This window comes from Chenopodium quinoa, unplaced genomic scaffold (assembly GCF_001683475.1).
Source record: "Chenopodium quinoa cultivar QQ74 unplaced genomic scaffold, ASM168347v1, whole genome shotgun sequence".
NCBI lineage: Eukaryota > Viridiplantae > Streptophyta > Magnoliopsida > Caryophyllales > Amaranthaceae > Chenopodium > Chenopodium quinoa.
Genome location: NW_018742881.1, coordinates 1,934,459 through 1,951,338, shown reverse-complemented (window position 1 = coordinate 1,951,338; position 16,880 = coordinate 1,934,459). Strand labels below are relative to the sequence as shown.

The 16,880-nt window shown below is 39.0% G+C and overlaps 1 protein-coding gene across 1 annotated transcript in view; it reads right to left on the bottom strand.

Annotated features, from left to right (window-relative positions):
• Positions 1-16,880, bottom strand: part of LOC110726825 (callose synthase 10-like) — a 52,658-nt gene that overhangs the window by 15,742 nt on the left and 20,036 nt on the right. The window contains exons 19-34 of the mRNA XM_021906348.1: positions 16,430-16,511; positions 16,288-16,337; positions 12,168-12,254; positions 11,571-11,656; positions 9,720-9,750; positions 2,550-2,638; positions 2,344-2,425; positions 2,101-2,261; positions 1,751-1,871; positions 1,566-1,663; positions 1,384-1,474; positions 1,136-1,296; positions 928-1,037; positions 709-843; positions 463-531; positions 215-377 (exon numbers count right to left, since the gene is read on the bottom strand). Coding sequence (XP_021762040.1) covers positions 215-377; positions 463-531; positions 709-843; positions 928-1,037; positions 1,136-1,296; positions 1,384-1,474; positions 1,566-1,663; positions 1,751-1,871; positions 2,101-2,261; positions 2,344-2,425; positions 2,550-2,638; positions 9,720-9,750; positions 11,571-11,656; positions 12,168-12,254; positions 16,288-16,337; positions 16,430-16,511 — 1,616 coding nt within the window. The remainder of the gene's footprint in view (positions 1-214; positions 378-462; positions 532-708; positions 844-927; positions 1,038-1,135; positions 1,297-1,383; positions 1,475-1,565; positions 1,664-1,750; positions 1,872-2,100; positions 2,262-2,343; positions 2,426-2,549; positions 2,639-9,719; positions 9,751-11,570; positions 11,657-12,167; positions 12,255-16,287; positions 16,338-16,429; positions 16,512-16,880) is intronic.

Here is a 16,880-nt window from a genome sequence, read left to right as displayed (position 1 = left end):
AAAAAAAAAGACTGCCTTGCCTAGACCAAAAAGGTGAATGTGCCACTTTACCTTGTGCCTAGACACCTATAAGCGCCTTTAGATCTTAATTTGAAATTCGCAACAAAAAAAATAAAATAAAATAAAAAAAAAATAATGTGGGGAAAATTTTAAGGGACGGAGGGAGTAATACACAAAGGCACAATGCTATGACCAAGTATAAATGCTACAATACCTCTGCAGTAGCAAGTTAATGTCTGAAGCCTCCGGAGCTTTTCTCTGCCTTTGTTGTCCATATATTTGGCATGAAACAACATATGTGAACTTTAGATCTGCCTGTGCCCGTGCCTCACTCGATACCTCAAATGACTGATTTGTTAGTGAGCTTGTGTCCTCCTCTGACAATTAAACACAAAAAAACTACATGATTAATTGACACATGTACCCTCATCAAGTTTCAAATCAAATGTATTAGACATATACCTATTAATCCTCTTTTTTCCATATAACTCTGAAGCATTAATGCTCTCCTGTAGTACATCATTCCACGCACTGTCATAAGAACAGATAAGTTAACACTGGCAAAAAAAAATTGGCAAATCTTGCATTTGTTGCATTTAGGCTTTCATTGAACAATTACATGTGCAGAAAGTACCAATCCCCCTTTGAATAAGATTGGGTGACGAAAAGGGTGATGGAGGTGCTGCCTTTAAAAAAGACAATGCTGACCTGTTCTAGCCAATGTCTGTCCACGATAAGAGACCCAGAAACGTAGCTCCAAGTTATCACTAGAACTATCTTCAAAATCTACATCACCAGAAGACTCTCCTCGATTGATCCGCTCCAAAAAATTCTCCCACTCATCTACAACAACACAGATATTTGTTTCAAAGGTAAAGCCACACAGGGTAGGTGAATTAGAAACAATAATGAGGACAGAAACAAAACCAGGAAAAATCTTCTGGAGATAGAACAGTATAGATACTCCATCCTCGTTTTCAACCCGCAAATCTGAAGAGCTATACAGTACTGTCTCACTGTAGTATGGGGTGAATACGCTGTTGATTTGGGTGTCAAAAAAATGGGGGATTAATGTTAGCAAGGCAAAGAACAACCATTTTAATTCCTTCACAAGCTAGCCATTGATTAAAATTACCTGAAAGGCATCATTTCCGACACAGGTCTTGCTGGAGGCATGTGCATGAACAGTGAATTGGTAAAAAATTCTAAACGCCTCCTAGCTTCTAAGTTTTTTGGTATATTAGCTGCTGTATCTTTCACTGTAAGTAACAAGTGCAGTCTCTTCACTAGCTCCTTCTGTAAGATAGAAGAAATACATTAAAAGGAGGAAATTTATGTTATCACGCGCTCGCGCACACACACACACACACACAAGAATCTTACAATTTCTGGATCCTTTGGCCACTGTATCCTGGAAAATAGGCGCCCTTCATTTCTTGCATCAACTAATATTTTCCATGATTCAATCTGATCACTAAGATTTGAGAAACCAATCAAAACATATAATATTATTAATATTATATAATCACCAAAACCATTAAAATTTAACGACTTTATGGTTTTACCTGAGATCAGGTGACAATAGTTCGTGTGTCACCATATCATAAAAATCATACAGAGCCTTCGCTGCACCCCTTGCGAGTTCGGGAGTTTCGTTCCTTATCTGTATTTATATGAATTGATTTTAATTTATGTAAATATAAAGTATTGTAAGAAATTATGGTGGAATTATTCACTTTGAAAAGCTCACCAAAAGCCCTGTCAATGCGGTAAATCTTGATTGTACAGAGGGGATCTTCTTCAGCAATAAGGTTAGAACAAGCGAACCTTCCCTGATGCTACCATTGATTTCTTGGTAGACCCTCTCAACCCTACAATAAAATGTTGCAGTAAGAATAGAGAACCGGAAACCTGATACAGTATCTTAGTTTGGAAGATCTGATATATATCTTGAAGGAATAACAAATGTAGACATTTCAATCTTTCCCCCTTTTTTTTAAAAAAAAAAAATACACGAATTTTTTTTTCCAATTTGTCTCAATAATGCCAAAAACTGACAGGTGGTTGACAAATGTGAATGATACGTCATAGAAAATATACCAGTGTCTCCCATCACAAACAACTATGGAATGTAAGATCTTTTCAATACTATAATAGCATTCCCTAACAGCATAAGCCATGTAATCATCTCTCTTGATTCTATTCCACAGATCCACTTGTGTGTCGTTACAGTCTCTAGCAAGGTCAATAGCCATCAAAATCTGCAGCGATGAAAGACAGAATGAAGAGCAACGACGAACAAAATCTGACCATTAAAAAAAGAACCGAGGCACCAAAGTTTACCTTACTACTTAGAAGAAACAGAGGCCACTGAACGAGATGAAGGCTACCAGAGTTACTGGGCATATAGAGCAAATCTTTTTCCCTAAAGGCAAACCCATGTCAGAATTTTCAACAGTGCCAAAAGAAAGCCAGATAGACCAATATAATTCTGCAAGACTGCAACAAATTTATAAGACAAGGGTCACAGTAATTCACTAATTTGATACCTATTGCTGATGAAATCTTCTTCACGCAAACTTTTGATGATCTCATTCCAGAAAGGAGCAAAAATGGCAGCAAATGTCTTGTTATCCTCCTGTTAGATTTGCAAGTAATAAAAACAAATTAGAAAACCTTTCATGGACAAGTAATATTCTGGCAGCCTTCTAGTTCCTATGTTCATAAGTAAATGCAACATCATCCATTTTCAGCAGTTCCAATAGGATAGAAAGTCAAAATAGCCCTTTCTAAAGTTTCTCTTGAAGGCTTGCCCACTCCAAGACTTTTTATTCTCTCAAACTCTAGTTAATCCAATGCAAAAAATGCCTTCAACCCCACTACGACCACTCTCATATACCATGTGCATTACCCCGTGTGCAATGGAAGCATTATATAAGAAGTGGCAGAACCATAGACGCATTAGTATATGTAAATTCCAAAGTAAAAATAAGGCATTCAATGATTTAATGACTTATACCAAATGATATCTGATATTCCTAGCAATAATCCAATGGTGTTTTAAGAAAAAAAAATTATTATTCAGTGATTGTGAGAATTGAAGTGTTTGGGAACCAAAAAATTTCAATTTTGGAGTTAGCCCAAATCCTATAAACAATGTTCAATTCACCAGCTTGTCTTAATCAGTCTCCTACTCTTGAGTTGTGTTACTTTAACTGCAGCTACAGAAGATTTCTCTCTCCTCAAAAGTCTATTTCCCACACCTCCCCTATTCACTCTTTCTTCATTTCCAAACTCATTCTCTATCCTCTACCAGAATCAGCCCACATGCTCTGTGCCACCATTCACCAGCGCAGAAACTAGAACTCGTTGTCCTTGTAATGACCCAAGGAAGGCCACCTGTACGCTTGCAGTATGCTAAGAAAAGAAGACAAAACCAGAGGAGCAAGAATGATGAGTAAACATCACAGAAGCTGCAAGACAACAACCAGCCACCCACTCACGAGCCAAAAGACAGCAACTAGAATTGTCCTAGGGAATGATTCCATTGTACATAAAGTAAGAGAAGGGGTTGTGAATAAAAAATTTAAAATTTGTGAGAGTTGTGACCTAAAGTCACTATTGGAGATTTGTGTAACGAACCAATCAAGGCCGCCTATTGTATACACATATCACAGGAGAAAGCAGCAAATTCAGGAGGGTACAAGCAACACAAACAAACCGAGCATACCACAAGACAAGCAACAACAACAGCCAGCAGCAGGGGACATGTGATCAGAACAGATGCACTTTTCAGAGCTTTATTTTGGCACCAAGGAAAGAAGACAAATTTAGTTGTTATTAGTAATTAAGGCTAGTCACATGTATTATGTTAGAAGAGACTTAAATAGCTAGAGTGAAGGAAAGAGGGATTCATTCAGAAAAGTTGTAACATCTTAGTAGTAGCCTTAGTTGTAGTAGAAAACTCTTCAAGCTTTTTGGCCAAATCAATCCAATCAACTGTCTTTTGCCTTACTTATCTTCTTGTTGTCTAGAATTTATCTGTGTAGAGCGCGCTTCGTTGCAATTGGTATCAGAGTAGGTATGGCTCCGGCATCGAACACTCAACGCATTGAAGCCCTTGAGGGTCATGTGTTGGAGATAGCCTCAAAGGTGAAAATTCCATCCAAGCCATTCTGTCCAAAACCATCACGGAGAGTATGGAGGCTCTCCAGAAAACCTTGACAGAGCAGTTCACCAAGCAACAGAACACCGCGGCTTGATGGGAGGATCGAACGATTCCGAAAGGACCACACCCAACAAGTGGCCTTGGTGAGGCGCGACCATGATAAATTTTTCGAGGAGATGCTTGGGGCCATTGAGTCCATACGTACCAGACAGAAGCCACCGGTGATGTTGGAGGATGAGGCGGAAGCGTCGGGCGCCGGTGGGTTTGGTATGAACAACGGCGAGGGACAAATCAGAGAGACGCCCATTCGACCGTTCAGGAGCTAAGACCAAGGGGAAAACTTCGGTAGTCGGGGAAATTGGAAATTTCGGAAGTTGGAAATGCCCACTTTCTCCGGCGACGACCCCGACGGGTGGTTGTTGAGGGCGGAGCAATATTTCCAGTTTTATCAATTGTCAGAGTAGGAGCAACTCCAAGCCGCGATGGAGTCGATGGAGGGAGATGGTCTGAGGTGGTATCAATAGGAGAATCGTCGGCGGCCAATGCGAGAATGGGAGGATCTCAAGCATCGCATTCTCACGCAATTTTGGCCAATCAACGTAGGTTCACTGCACGGCAGTCGAACACGCCTCCACGGTGGCGGAGTATCGAAGGGAGTTTATCGAGAAGGTCGCGCTGCTTTTCGATGTGCCGAAGAGTCTATGAAGGGTCAATTTTTGAATGGGTTGAGGGAGGACATACGTGCCGAAGTACGAATATTAAATCCATTCACTTTAGAGCAGGCCATGGACCTGGCTACTAGGGTGGAGGAAAGAAATCAGGTCCAAGGGATAAAGAAGCCAAATGGAGTTTTTTCTAAGCCCGACCAGCAAAATCTTGGGAGGAAGTGGATCGGCCCAGCCTACCCTTTCTCAATCTGGGCCGTCAGCAAGTAAGGCCCAAAGTTCTGTTGGATCTATTGGGTCCACTGGATCAACTTCAAACAAAGCCACTCCAGATACTCTGGAGGTGATGGGAAGTAGGATTTCAATCATGTGTGTCGTGCCAAGGAGTTTAGTGTGTTGTTGGTAGAAGAGTGGGAGGAGGAAAAGGAAGGGCATGAGTTTGTTGCCATTGAAGCCCCTCCAAGTGAAGAGACCGAGGTTCCCGCGTCTATGTTGATGCACTCATTAATAGGAATTACGAATCCTAAGACAATGAAGTTGACCAGAGAGATTAAAGGAGTATAGGTGGTGGTGATGATAGACCCGGGGGCTACTTATAATTTTATCTCCTTGCATACGGTTGAGAAGTTGGGGTGCGGTGGAGGGGAGTGGTACTTTCGGCGTATCACTAAGAAATGGCAAAACCGTAAAGGGGCAAGGCTTGTGTACGGGGGTGCACCTCAAGTTGGGTGACAAGGTGGAAATAGTGGAGGATTTTTTTCCTCTACAATTGGGAAACTCGGAAGTTATCCTTGGTGTGCAATGGCTTGAAAAATTGGGAACGGTTCTCACAAATTGGAAGACTCAAGAAATGAGCTTCACATTGAATGGCCAAACCGCATGTGTTAAGGTAGATCCTTCCCCAGCACGCACCGGAGTCACTTTAAAGGCCATGGTTAAAAACTTGCGCAAGGAAAAAGGTGGGTTCTTGGTGGAATTTAGCCACATGGAGGGTGTGGGCAGTGAGGATGGAGAGGGAATTCCAGTTTTTTTTTTAGGCCCGAAATTGAGCACTATACGGAGGTTTTTGAAAGTCCTAAGGGATTACCCCCGAGCCGAGGGCGAGATCATGCTATTATTCTTAAAGATGGGAGTAATCTGGTGAGTGTTCGGCCCTATCGATATCCTCAATTTCAAAAGGATGAGATAGAGAAGCTTATTGGTGAAATGTTGGCCGTCGGAATCATCAAGCCATCCACTAGCCCCTTCTCGAGCCCGGTCCTTTTGGTCAAGAAAAAAGATGGTTCGCGGAGGTTTTGTGTGGATTATAGGGCACTTAACAAGGAGACCGTACCGGACAAATACCCGATTCCGGTCATAGATGAACTCCTTGATGAGCTCCATGGGGCAGAAGTGTTTTCGAAACTTGATCTCAAAGCCGGTTACCATCAAATTTTGGTGAAACCCGAAGACACTCACAAGACGGCTTTTCACACCCATGAGGGTCACTATGAATTTTTGGTTATGCCATTTGGCCTAACTAATGCTCCGGCCACCTTCCAATCGATCATGAACGAGGTATTCCGCCCTTACTTGAGAAAATTTGTACTTGTATTTTTTTGATGATATTCTTGTTTATAGCACTAGTAAGGAAGATCATGTCAAGCATTTACGAGTAGTGTTAGACACGTTGAGGGAGCACACTTTGTATGCAAATAAGAAAAAATGTGAATTTGGGAAAGTGGAAGTTGCTTAGTTAGGCTATATAATTTCTAAGCAAGGGGTGGCAGTAGACCAAGAAAAAGTGAGGTCCATGCTTACTTGGCCCATTCCCAAAACCTTAAGAGAGTGGAGAGGCTTTTTGGGCCTAACGGGCTATTATAGAAAGTTTATTTGCCAATATGCTCATATAGCCCATCCCCTCACACACCAGCTTAAAAAAGATAATTTTTAGTGGCCAGTGGAGGCTACTCAGGCATTCGAAAAGCTCAAGCACGCCATGGCAGAAGCACCAGTGTTAGCAATGCCCGATTTCCACAAAGAATTCATTGTGGAAACCGATGCTTCAGGTTTTGGTCTCGGGGCCGTTTTGATGCAAGAGGGCCGACCTATTGCGTTCTACAGCAAGGTTTTAGGTCCGACGAGCTGCGGGAAATCGGTGTATGAGAAAGAATTGATGGTGGTCTGTCTCGCGATACAAAAATGGAAACACTATCTGTTGGGCCGTCGATTTATAGTGAGAAGTGATCAGCAGAGCTTGAGATTTATCACACAACAGCATGAGGTTGCCATGGAACATCAAAAATGGATTCGCAAGTTAATTGGGTTTGATTTTGACTTGCAATGTAAACCTGGCACGGCAAATCGGGTTGCGGACGCCCTCTCGAGGCGTGGCGAAGATGAGGGTGAGTTGGGTGCCCTGGTTAGTACAAGTACACAGGGAGTGAATTGGGAGTCTCTAGAGGCGGAAATTGAAGAAGATGCAGTGCTGAAATCTATTAAAGACGTAAGTTTGGAAGGAACAGGGGTTACGGGCTACTATGTTGAAGGAGGAAGGTTGCTGTATAAAGGGAGGGTGGTGATTCCTAAAAATTCTGGCATCAAAACCACCCTATTGCGGGCTTACCATGACTCCGTGGAAGGGGGTCACGCAGGGGAGACAAAAACTTTCTTGCGAATGGCTGGGGAATGGTTTTGGCAAGGGATGAGACGTGATGTCGCGGAGTATGTGCGGGCTTGTGATACCTGCCAAAGAAACAAACACTCACAACAAAATCCGGCCGGTTTATTGCAGCCGCTGCCGATTCCGAGTGAGGTTTGGGAAGATATAACAATGGACTTCATAGAAGGTCTTCCGCGCTCTAAGGGAGTCGATACCATTTTGGTGGTGGTAGACCGACTGTCTAAGTATGCCCATTTCGTTGGGTTGCGCCACCCCTTTTCTGCCTTGACCGTGGCAGAGGCCTTTGTAAAAGAGGTGGTTCGGTTACATGGTTTTCCGGGGAGTATTGTGTCAGACAGGAATAGGGTGTTCTTGAGCTCGTTTTGGAGGGAGTAGTTTCGGCTACAGGGTACTGATTTGAAGAGGAGCACTTCTAACCACCCCCAAACCGACGGTCAAACGGAGGTGGTTAACAAAGGGCTTGAAACTTATCTTCGCTGTTTTGTGGGGGATCACCCTAAGGCATGGGCTAAGTGGCTGCCTTGGGCTGAGTTCTCTTATAACACGGCCATCCACTCGTCTACACTGATGTCTCCTTTTCGAGTGTTGTATGGGCGGGATCCACCTAAACTCATTAAGGTGAGCACGAGTGGGTCTTATGTGGGATCATTGGATGAGTTATTGAAGGAGCGTGACTTAATGCTTGATGAGCTTAAATTGAATTTAATTCGAGCTCAGTTTAAGATAAAAAAATATGCAGATGCTAAGCGGAGAGAGGAGGAATTTCAGGTGGGGGATTTCGTGTTTTTGAAATTGAGGCCATATCGATAGCGCTCGTTAGCTAGAAAGCCCTTTGAGAAGCTCGTTGCATGCTTCTATGGGCCTTTCGAAGTCATTCAACGAGTGGGCAAGGTGGCGTATAAATTAGCGCTGCCACATCAGTGCCGCATCCACCCCGTTTTCCATGTGTCAAAGCTCAAGCGAGCAATCGGCAGCAACCTGAGCTCTCCCACGATTCCTGATCAGATCACTCCGGAGCTTAAGTTGGAAGTCGAACCTGAGCATCCTTGATAGCAGACTGGTACAAGGAAAGTCTGTTGTGCAAGAGGTGCTAGTGAAGTGGCGCGGATTACCCGACTTTGAGGCTACGTGGGAGGAGGCTACTTCGATCCTTGATCGTTTTCCCGACTTGAGGACAAGGTGGTTCTTTTGTGGGGGAAGTAATGTAACGAACCAATCAAGGCCGCCTATTGTATACACATATCACAGGAGAAAGCAGCAAATTCAGGAGGGTACAAGCAACACAAACAAACCGAGCATACCACAAGACAAGCAACAACAACAGCCAGCAGCAGGGGACATGTGATCAGAACAGATGCACTTTTAAGAGCTTTATTTTGGCACCAAGGAAAGAAGACAAATTTAGTTGTTATTAGTAATTAAGGCTAGTCACATGTATTATGTTAGAAGAGACTTAAATAGCTAGAGTGAAGGAAAGAGGGATTCATTCAGAAAAGTTGTAACATCTTAGTAGTAGCCTTAGTTGTAGTAGAAAACTCTTCAAGCTTTTCGGCCAAATCAATCCAATCAACTGTCTTCTGCCTTACTTATCTTCTTGTTGTCTAGAATTTATCTGTGTAGAGCGCACTTCGTTGCAATTTGCAGCATAATGCTGCTAGGTTCTATAAACCCTATTGCATTTTAATCAAAGTTTCAACATCTCTCTTTATTTTCTGTTATTTGGTGTGTAGGCAAAAACAGTCAGTCTTGAATAAATTACAGTCCTCTGATTCTGCGCGGCAACCACTCACCCATGTTAGCTCCAGCTATCCATCGCCAACTCCACCATCCATATTTCAATGACATGAAAGCAAGTAAGACTTAATCACAGCTGAAATTCTTCATATGCTAGGTTGGCAAGTACAAATCACTAGTTACAATTGAGATTTTGTAAAAATAGGAAAAGTCAAGTCAGAAATCTATCTTTAGGGTTTCACAGTTGTAATTAGTATGGCACTAAATTCAGTGAACTTCAAATGTCGAACCTCTTTATTCTCCTATAAAAAGAACAGATGAAAATTTTAATTTCACCATTATAATTTTCTAAACATATCATACAACACATTGAATTTTAAAAATGACAGATTTACAAGTCTTAGTTTTCCAAAACAGATATGAACGCATCTCAGAATAACATTATTACATGATTTGATGATCCCCGTTTAAATAAAACAGATATAAATACCTCAGAATTTTGTCGATCAAAAGCCATCAATCTGCAAGGTACCATTAATATTCATTAGATGAACATCATATCATAGTAATCATAAGCCCATTTTATTCAATATGTCCACTTAAGTCCAACAAAAATAAACTACTATATAATGAGAGTCCTATATTAACAGCAAAACTTTAAAAGGTCGGTAAATTAATGACCTAAAACTCCTTGATGAACAGCTTTTGTTTTTTGTCCATTTAGACAACCAACACCCATTAACTAATTATTAAAAGTGATTAAACAGTTTCTAATAGAAACACCAATTAGCAGCTACAGATCACTTTTTTTTTTTTTTTTGCCACTTCGTATGGTTTAGTCGAACTTGATTTTTCCCTTCTCTATATATCTCTTAGCCTCTCTTTCAAAAAAAAATTGAATTTCTATCCTAGCCCCCTTATATAAAACTTCAAAAAATTGAATTTATATCCTCCCTTATTAGGTTTGCACTGCCCTTTTTCTCTAGCTCCCTATATATATTCTCTCTTTTTTTATCCACTTTTACTATCCCACTTTTCTTTGCTTAGTCTCTTTAACTAATTTCTTTACTTTTCTAGATTCATAATACGTAGACAACTATTTATGATACCTGACCACCAATCAATTTGTTATTATGTTACTATCAAACCAGCGTGCACTAGCAAATAAAGCTCTTTAGAGGGAAGTAATTAGTAAATTCCAAAAGCCTTCTACCCAGTGTTGTCTTGTTTTACGCTTGCGTGTTGTTTGATCTATGAAGAAATTGTGTCATCACTTGCATATTAGTACCCCAAATCACGGAATAATAGTGCGGCTAGTAAATAGCAATTCAGCCGCTATGTACAGGATTTAAGGCTTGCCAAACCTAATTTGGTACGGAATTTTTCAAAATGCCAAGATTTGGCCCATTTCAACCTATACTTACTTAAACTCATTCACATTGATTATATCTTACAATTGCTTGATTCAAGGACAGCAATCATCAACGAGCAGCCCACATGAAGCGTCCAACAACAACAATCCACAGGAGCTGCCAGAATGGCCAAGAAGCAAAAAAGATCTTGCTAAACTTGGAATCTCCATCGGCAACGACGATGGCTGCAGCGGCGGAAAAAGAGAAGAAACCAAAGGAAGGGAGGAGAGGAGGGGTGAAGAGGGGTGGTGGATAAGGAGGTAAGGTAGAATTTCAAAAAATATATATATATTAAAAAAAGACAGAGGGGCAGTGGAATTTCAAGAAAAGGGCAAAAAATCTTTGAGGGAAGAGCTTCTCTCTCGTGAATTTATTTCTTATCTGAACTAATTTGAGCTTACTTTCAGGAGAAAAAAAAAAAGGAAAACAAACTTATGGAGTTGAAAAATAGCTTATTTAATCTGGTAAAAAGAGTAATCGTCAAATAAAATCTTTTTTTCTCTGAAATGGTCAGAGAAGAAAAAAGTCTGATATAAGTCGAAAAAAATTGAAGTATAAAGGGCCTTAAAGTACAGCAGTTTTAGCAGCCTACTTCATGGGGAGCTAGTAAATAATCAACAGGCCTAGATGTATAATTTTAATACAAACTCTTCAATATAAGTAACCTTTGAACCACTTTTTATGCTGTGTGTTGTATTGTCTTTCATAATTCATATAATGGGTCAAATAGCATGTCTTGCACATAAAATTGATTTTCTTAATCTATAATGGCCTCTGTAGAAGAAAAACACAAAGACACAACACCAAAGCATGCAAACACAAGCATATCCACTACATAGTAAGAGGAAATCTAATTAGCTAGAAGTTAACATATAGCAAAGAAAGCATTAACAAAACAACAATGTCAGGTAGGCACCAGCAGATCACACCTTCTTGTTCTGGAAGATGCCATATTCTTCACAAAGGCTTCAGGGAAGCTCTCAAATCGTTTATGCACCATATCAATTGAACGTATCTGCAATAGAATGACAAGATTTAGCAAGGAACATATAAATTGGATCAATAAGTGGAGCACAAATAGACAAAGGGCATTGAGGCCTTAAGGGGATGAAATTTAATACTTCCTCCGTTTCTTTTTAGTTGACACATTTTTTTAGTCACGTTTGTCAATGCAAAAATTTAACTGTTCATATCTTCAATTTCCGATTAGCAAAAATTATAAAAAAGTTGATATTTAGATAATATATATTGTGACGATTCTAACAAGATCTCACATCACTATATTTTTCATTACAAATAAATCCCAATACATGGTCAAAAGGAAGTGTGTGAATAGTGATAAAGTCAAAACGTGTCAACTAATAAAAAACGGAGGTAGTATTGTTTTATGATAAAAGAGGCTTGTAAATTAAAAGGAAAAAAAAAGGCATTTTTAGGATGCAGCAGTCTTTATTATCCAGAAACCATTTTATGTAAATATACAAGAATCATCAAATAAAAATAAAAAATAAAAAAAAAAAAAAAACCTCGCCAAGTCGAGCTCGTGCACCCATCACACCACCTACAAGAGCCGATAAAAGCGTGTACCATATGTGAATATCCATAAGATATATCTGCATTAGTGGTCAAGTGGAGGTCAGCATAAAAGGATTACAAGTTGCAGAACACAGTACACTACAAGACTTATGTCATACTCATAACAAATAGCAAAATTATAATAGCTGGACAAACACACATTTATAGAAAATCATACAAACTTTGTAATACTCTAAGTTGGACTTCAAAGATATATCTGTCATAAAAAGATAACCAATCCTCCCATCAAACAAAGCATAAAATGCCATTACTTCCTTCCACAAGTTAATTGTGCAATAGGTCTGATGCAGGAGCTTATATAATTTGCAATGCTTCTCCGAAGAGAAGGGTTGTAGTTGCTTTATACTTGACTAGTTCAAAGTTGCAGCTGGGGTGCGAGAGTTATTTTATCATCAATGCATCCATATATACATATATATATGTATATATGTATCCTCTCATGGAGAAAAAATGTGGTTTTGGTCGTGATAATAGTAACAGTCACGGTAACAGAAATGATGATGTGGATTAAACCACGGGAAGGGATACTAGCAATTAGGGTTAAACCTAATTCAACAAGCTTTGATCTTTTCGACTCAAAGGAGAAGAAAAGCAACGTTTCAAAATTAACTCACGCGAATCAATCTCACAATTAATTATTTTAAACTCAAAAGCATATGATTCTATTGATGAAAATAATCGTATTTATAGGCATACAATCCCATGCCCAATAGGATATCTTTAACTAAAAAGATAATATTAAATCCTAACAAACTCTAATAATATTAAACCAACTACTAACACGATAAAATAAGGAAAAAAATAAATCCTAAACAAAATTAATCTAAACCAAGATCCTTGATCCGCATCAAATAATTCATTGTCATGGACCACAATGAAGTTTTCGTGTTAGGATTTTTCATTATTATTTCTCTCCTATCACATCACTTACTTTCCAATAAACTATTTGCCCCACTATCTTTTGATAATGATTTTTGAATGCCCCAACTACCCACTTACTTCTTACAATATTAAAGTCAGTCAAAAACTTAAAAAAAATTAGAGGGAGTATTAATATTCAATAACAAATTTTGATTCAACACTGTTATACCTTACTCAACTGTCAAAACTAACTGTTACCTTACTAAAAATAGCTAACCACAAAGCAGTAAAAAAAAAATTAAAATAAAAAGACAAAAACAGGGAATTTTGTTCATAAGGTGGATCTCTCTCCTCTAGTCTTCTCTTGAGTTTGGCTTGGCCATGTTTTTCAAATATTGTCACCAAAGTGCAAATAATGATCGCATCATTTCAGTTTTGCATTGTAAAGGACTTTCATTTGAACGAGACAATTTGTTATGGTTTGTTTTTCCGGAAATCTACAATTAATCTGAATCAAAAGTTCTACCCCAGAACATTACATCCCATGTTTCACTCAACAGTTACTTTTTATTCATGGATACAGTGAAAAATAGCCATTGTCTACCCAGTAATGGCTTTAAGCCTTTCATAGTCTAATCTAACTATTCTAATAGCTTACAACTATTATAAAATCCTAAGACTGGAAACAAATTTGCATCACAACAAGATCCGCGATCAACACATCATTTTGTTTTCTACGACAACAAAACTGTTCCCTGTGATTGCAACCAAAACCGTAATTTCGAACATGTTGTCGTGACCTTATTCTAGTTATGCAGAGTTTAGATCCTGCTTTTCAATCCAAAATGAGAATAGAGGAATTGGGTAAAGTTAGAAAGAGGGGTTAAGGAGAGGGGGGTCCACACGACTGAACATCAGCTTGTACTTTCTTTGACTTAACTATCTCCTCATTTATTTTTTTTCCTTATATATAACTTTTCTACCCTATTTGAGATCTGAATACTATACAGTAGACACTTGCGTCATATACATGTGAGGAAGAGATTGATTTTAATCGGAAATTTCACCAAATGCCCCCGAGTTATTTTTTTATTCACGAAATACCCATAACAATTTTCAAATTCACCATATACCCTTGAGTTTAACAAAAATTTCACCAAACGCCCTTAATGACTAATGGCAGTTAAGTCTCTTTGTCATTAGGGTTAATTGTGCCACGTGGAAGTGTATTATTGGTTATTATTGAAATTTGTTAAATAATAACTATAAAAAAAAGTTTAAAAAAAATATTAAAAAACAATAAAACACCAGTTTTCAAAAACAGAAAAGAAAAAAAAAAAAAAAACACCACCTCTAACCCCCACCACCATCGGCCACCTTAACCTAGCCACCTCCTTATATCACGCAACCACCCTCAGCCCCTTCGCCGGCAACCCAAGTCCCCTCCCCACGTTGTCGCCGCCCACCTTACCCAAACATCGATACCCTGAAACGACCCTAACACCCCAAGATCGAAACCCTAAAAATCATAATCAAGGGTTTCAATTTTGGGGTTTTTTTTTTACTTTGGGGTTCAGCGTTGTGGTTCAGGGGTGGAGACGGCAAGGGAAGGGTCGGGTTAGGTTCGCCTGTGCGCGATGGTAGTTTGGACGTTGGTGGTGGAGAGGGGAAGGGTTTTCGAGGCAGAGAGAAAGGGGTTTTAACATGGGGGGTGGCGCCGGCTGCTGGGAGTCCGGTTCGGGATGGCGTCGGCTCTAGTTCAGGTGAAATCTGCACCCACCATCTTCAGCACTTTAATTAAACCCAAAAATCGAAAACCCCAAGTCGAAATCCTAGATTTCGATTTTGGGGTTTTCGATTATGGGGTTTTGGCGCGGTGGTTTAGGGAGGGGGAGGGGCGATTTCGGTTCACCGGCACAGGGAGGGGTTCTTTGACGCCGGCGGTCACGCCGGCACCGGCGCGGGGGTTAATGTCAGCGGTCGGCTGCCAGGAGCTGGGGTTTTTTATTTTTAAGATACTAGTTTTTTTTTATTATTAATTATAATTATATTATATTAATTAATTAAATTTAAAAATTAAAAGAAAACAATCCTAGCATGCCACATGGCAAATTTAGTCTTAATGATTAACGGAGGTTAACGCCGTTAGTCATTAAGGCGTTTTGTGACATTTTTGTTAAACTCAAGGATATATGGTGAATTTGAAAATTGTTATGGGTATTTCGTGAATAAAAAAATAACTCAGGGGCATTTGATGAAATTTCCGTTGATGTTATCATTTAACAAGTTTGATATAACTTTCCTCTGATTCGTGTTGTAGACTTGTTGCTTTCCGCTTTTTTCAATTACCTTTTACATGTATGACTAAAGAAAGAATAAAGAATATCCAAACTAGAAATCTGCATTATTTAAAATAAGGAAATCATATAATTAATTGGAAACATATAACCCTAATATCAATAGTCATTTATCCTTAGATTCGAATAATAGAGTCAACTACATTAATTATGCCCCCAAAACACATACTGAACACAGCCTCAAAAGCGACAAAAAATTGAGCAATTCGTGAAGCATATTGCAAATTAGGTAGGAGTGGCCACATCCCCACCCAATTCTCGGTTTCTCTCCCATCCAGCACCGGAAAACAATCCCTTCACCCTATGGGTCAAGGTGTTGTTTCGGACACGGGAAAGGGGAGAGGGAGAGATAGAATGGTGCTGAAGTCCTGCTGGTGGTACTAAAATTGGACAAGGATTGTGGACCATAAAACTACACATTATCAATTATAAGAATGGAAAGTGTTATGGTGGCTTTGCATAAGCAGAATGATAGGCAAGTTTTATTTTATTTTTTTCAATTAAAGGTTGGTAATGAAAATAAATGAATAACCCCTCACTTAGAGGTGATTTATAATTGTATTATATTCTTTAAAAAAAAAAAAAAAAAACTCTGGTAATCTCAATCCAAAATAGTTTCTAAGTACTTTGTGTCCTCTGTCCAAAAAAATGATAACACTTCAGCTATTGGAAAGTTCCAAAACAAACGTACATTACACTATTTAGCTAATTTATTTCATCTATAGGACTTCTCAGATGAGAGTCTTAATTATCACCCTCATAATATTGCAATTACTATAAAAGAGAGCAAAATGGAAAGACAAAAGAACATGGAATGTAAAAAGGAGCTTACAGCAATGACAGGAGCCCATAGACTTGCTACGGTAAGCGCATTATAATTATCTGGAAAATACAGCACAAGAAATGCATCAACAAAAATAGACTTCGTTTTAGAAGTGGGGTGGGGGAGAGTTGCAGGCAAAGGATGTTCTTACGCTTTGATACAAAATCATGCCATGAGTATTCATCGAATCGAATCTGCACAATAATTCTTGTAGGCTCCACTAAGGGCTTAATCTGAAAAATTGGCCAAATTTATATCTTAGGAAATTTGTTAGACAAATAAAGTGAGAAATTATTATAGATTAATGGTAATAACGTGACAAAGATTAATGGTAATTATGTGACAAATGGTTGTCAAAAAAAAAAAAAGGTGTCAATTAGAAATATTAGCGAAAAAAACAAGTAGCGAAAAAAACAAGTACAATGATGTCCTCGCCTGAAATATAAATTGAATTCAAAGAATTCATACTAATATTTGCCAGGTTCATAACTTTTTAAATGTTATTTTACTGCTCAAGTAATATAAGAATTGTATTTTCAAAATTTTAGCCCTATATGAACTTTTAGTAATCTTAAAACCAAATGTTCATTATTTTAAAGCTT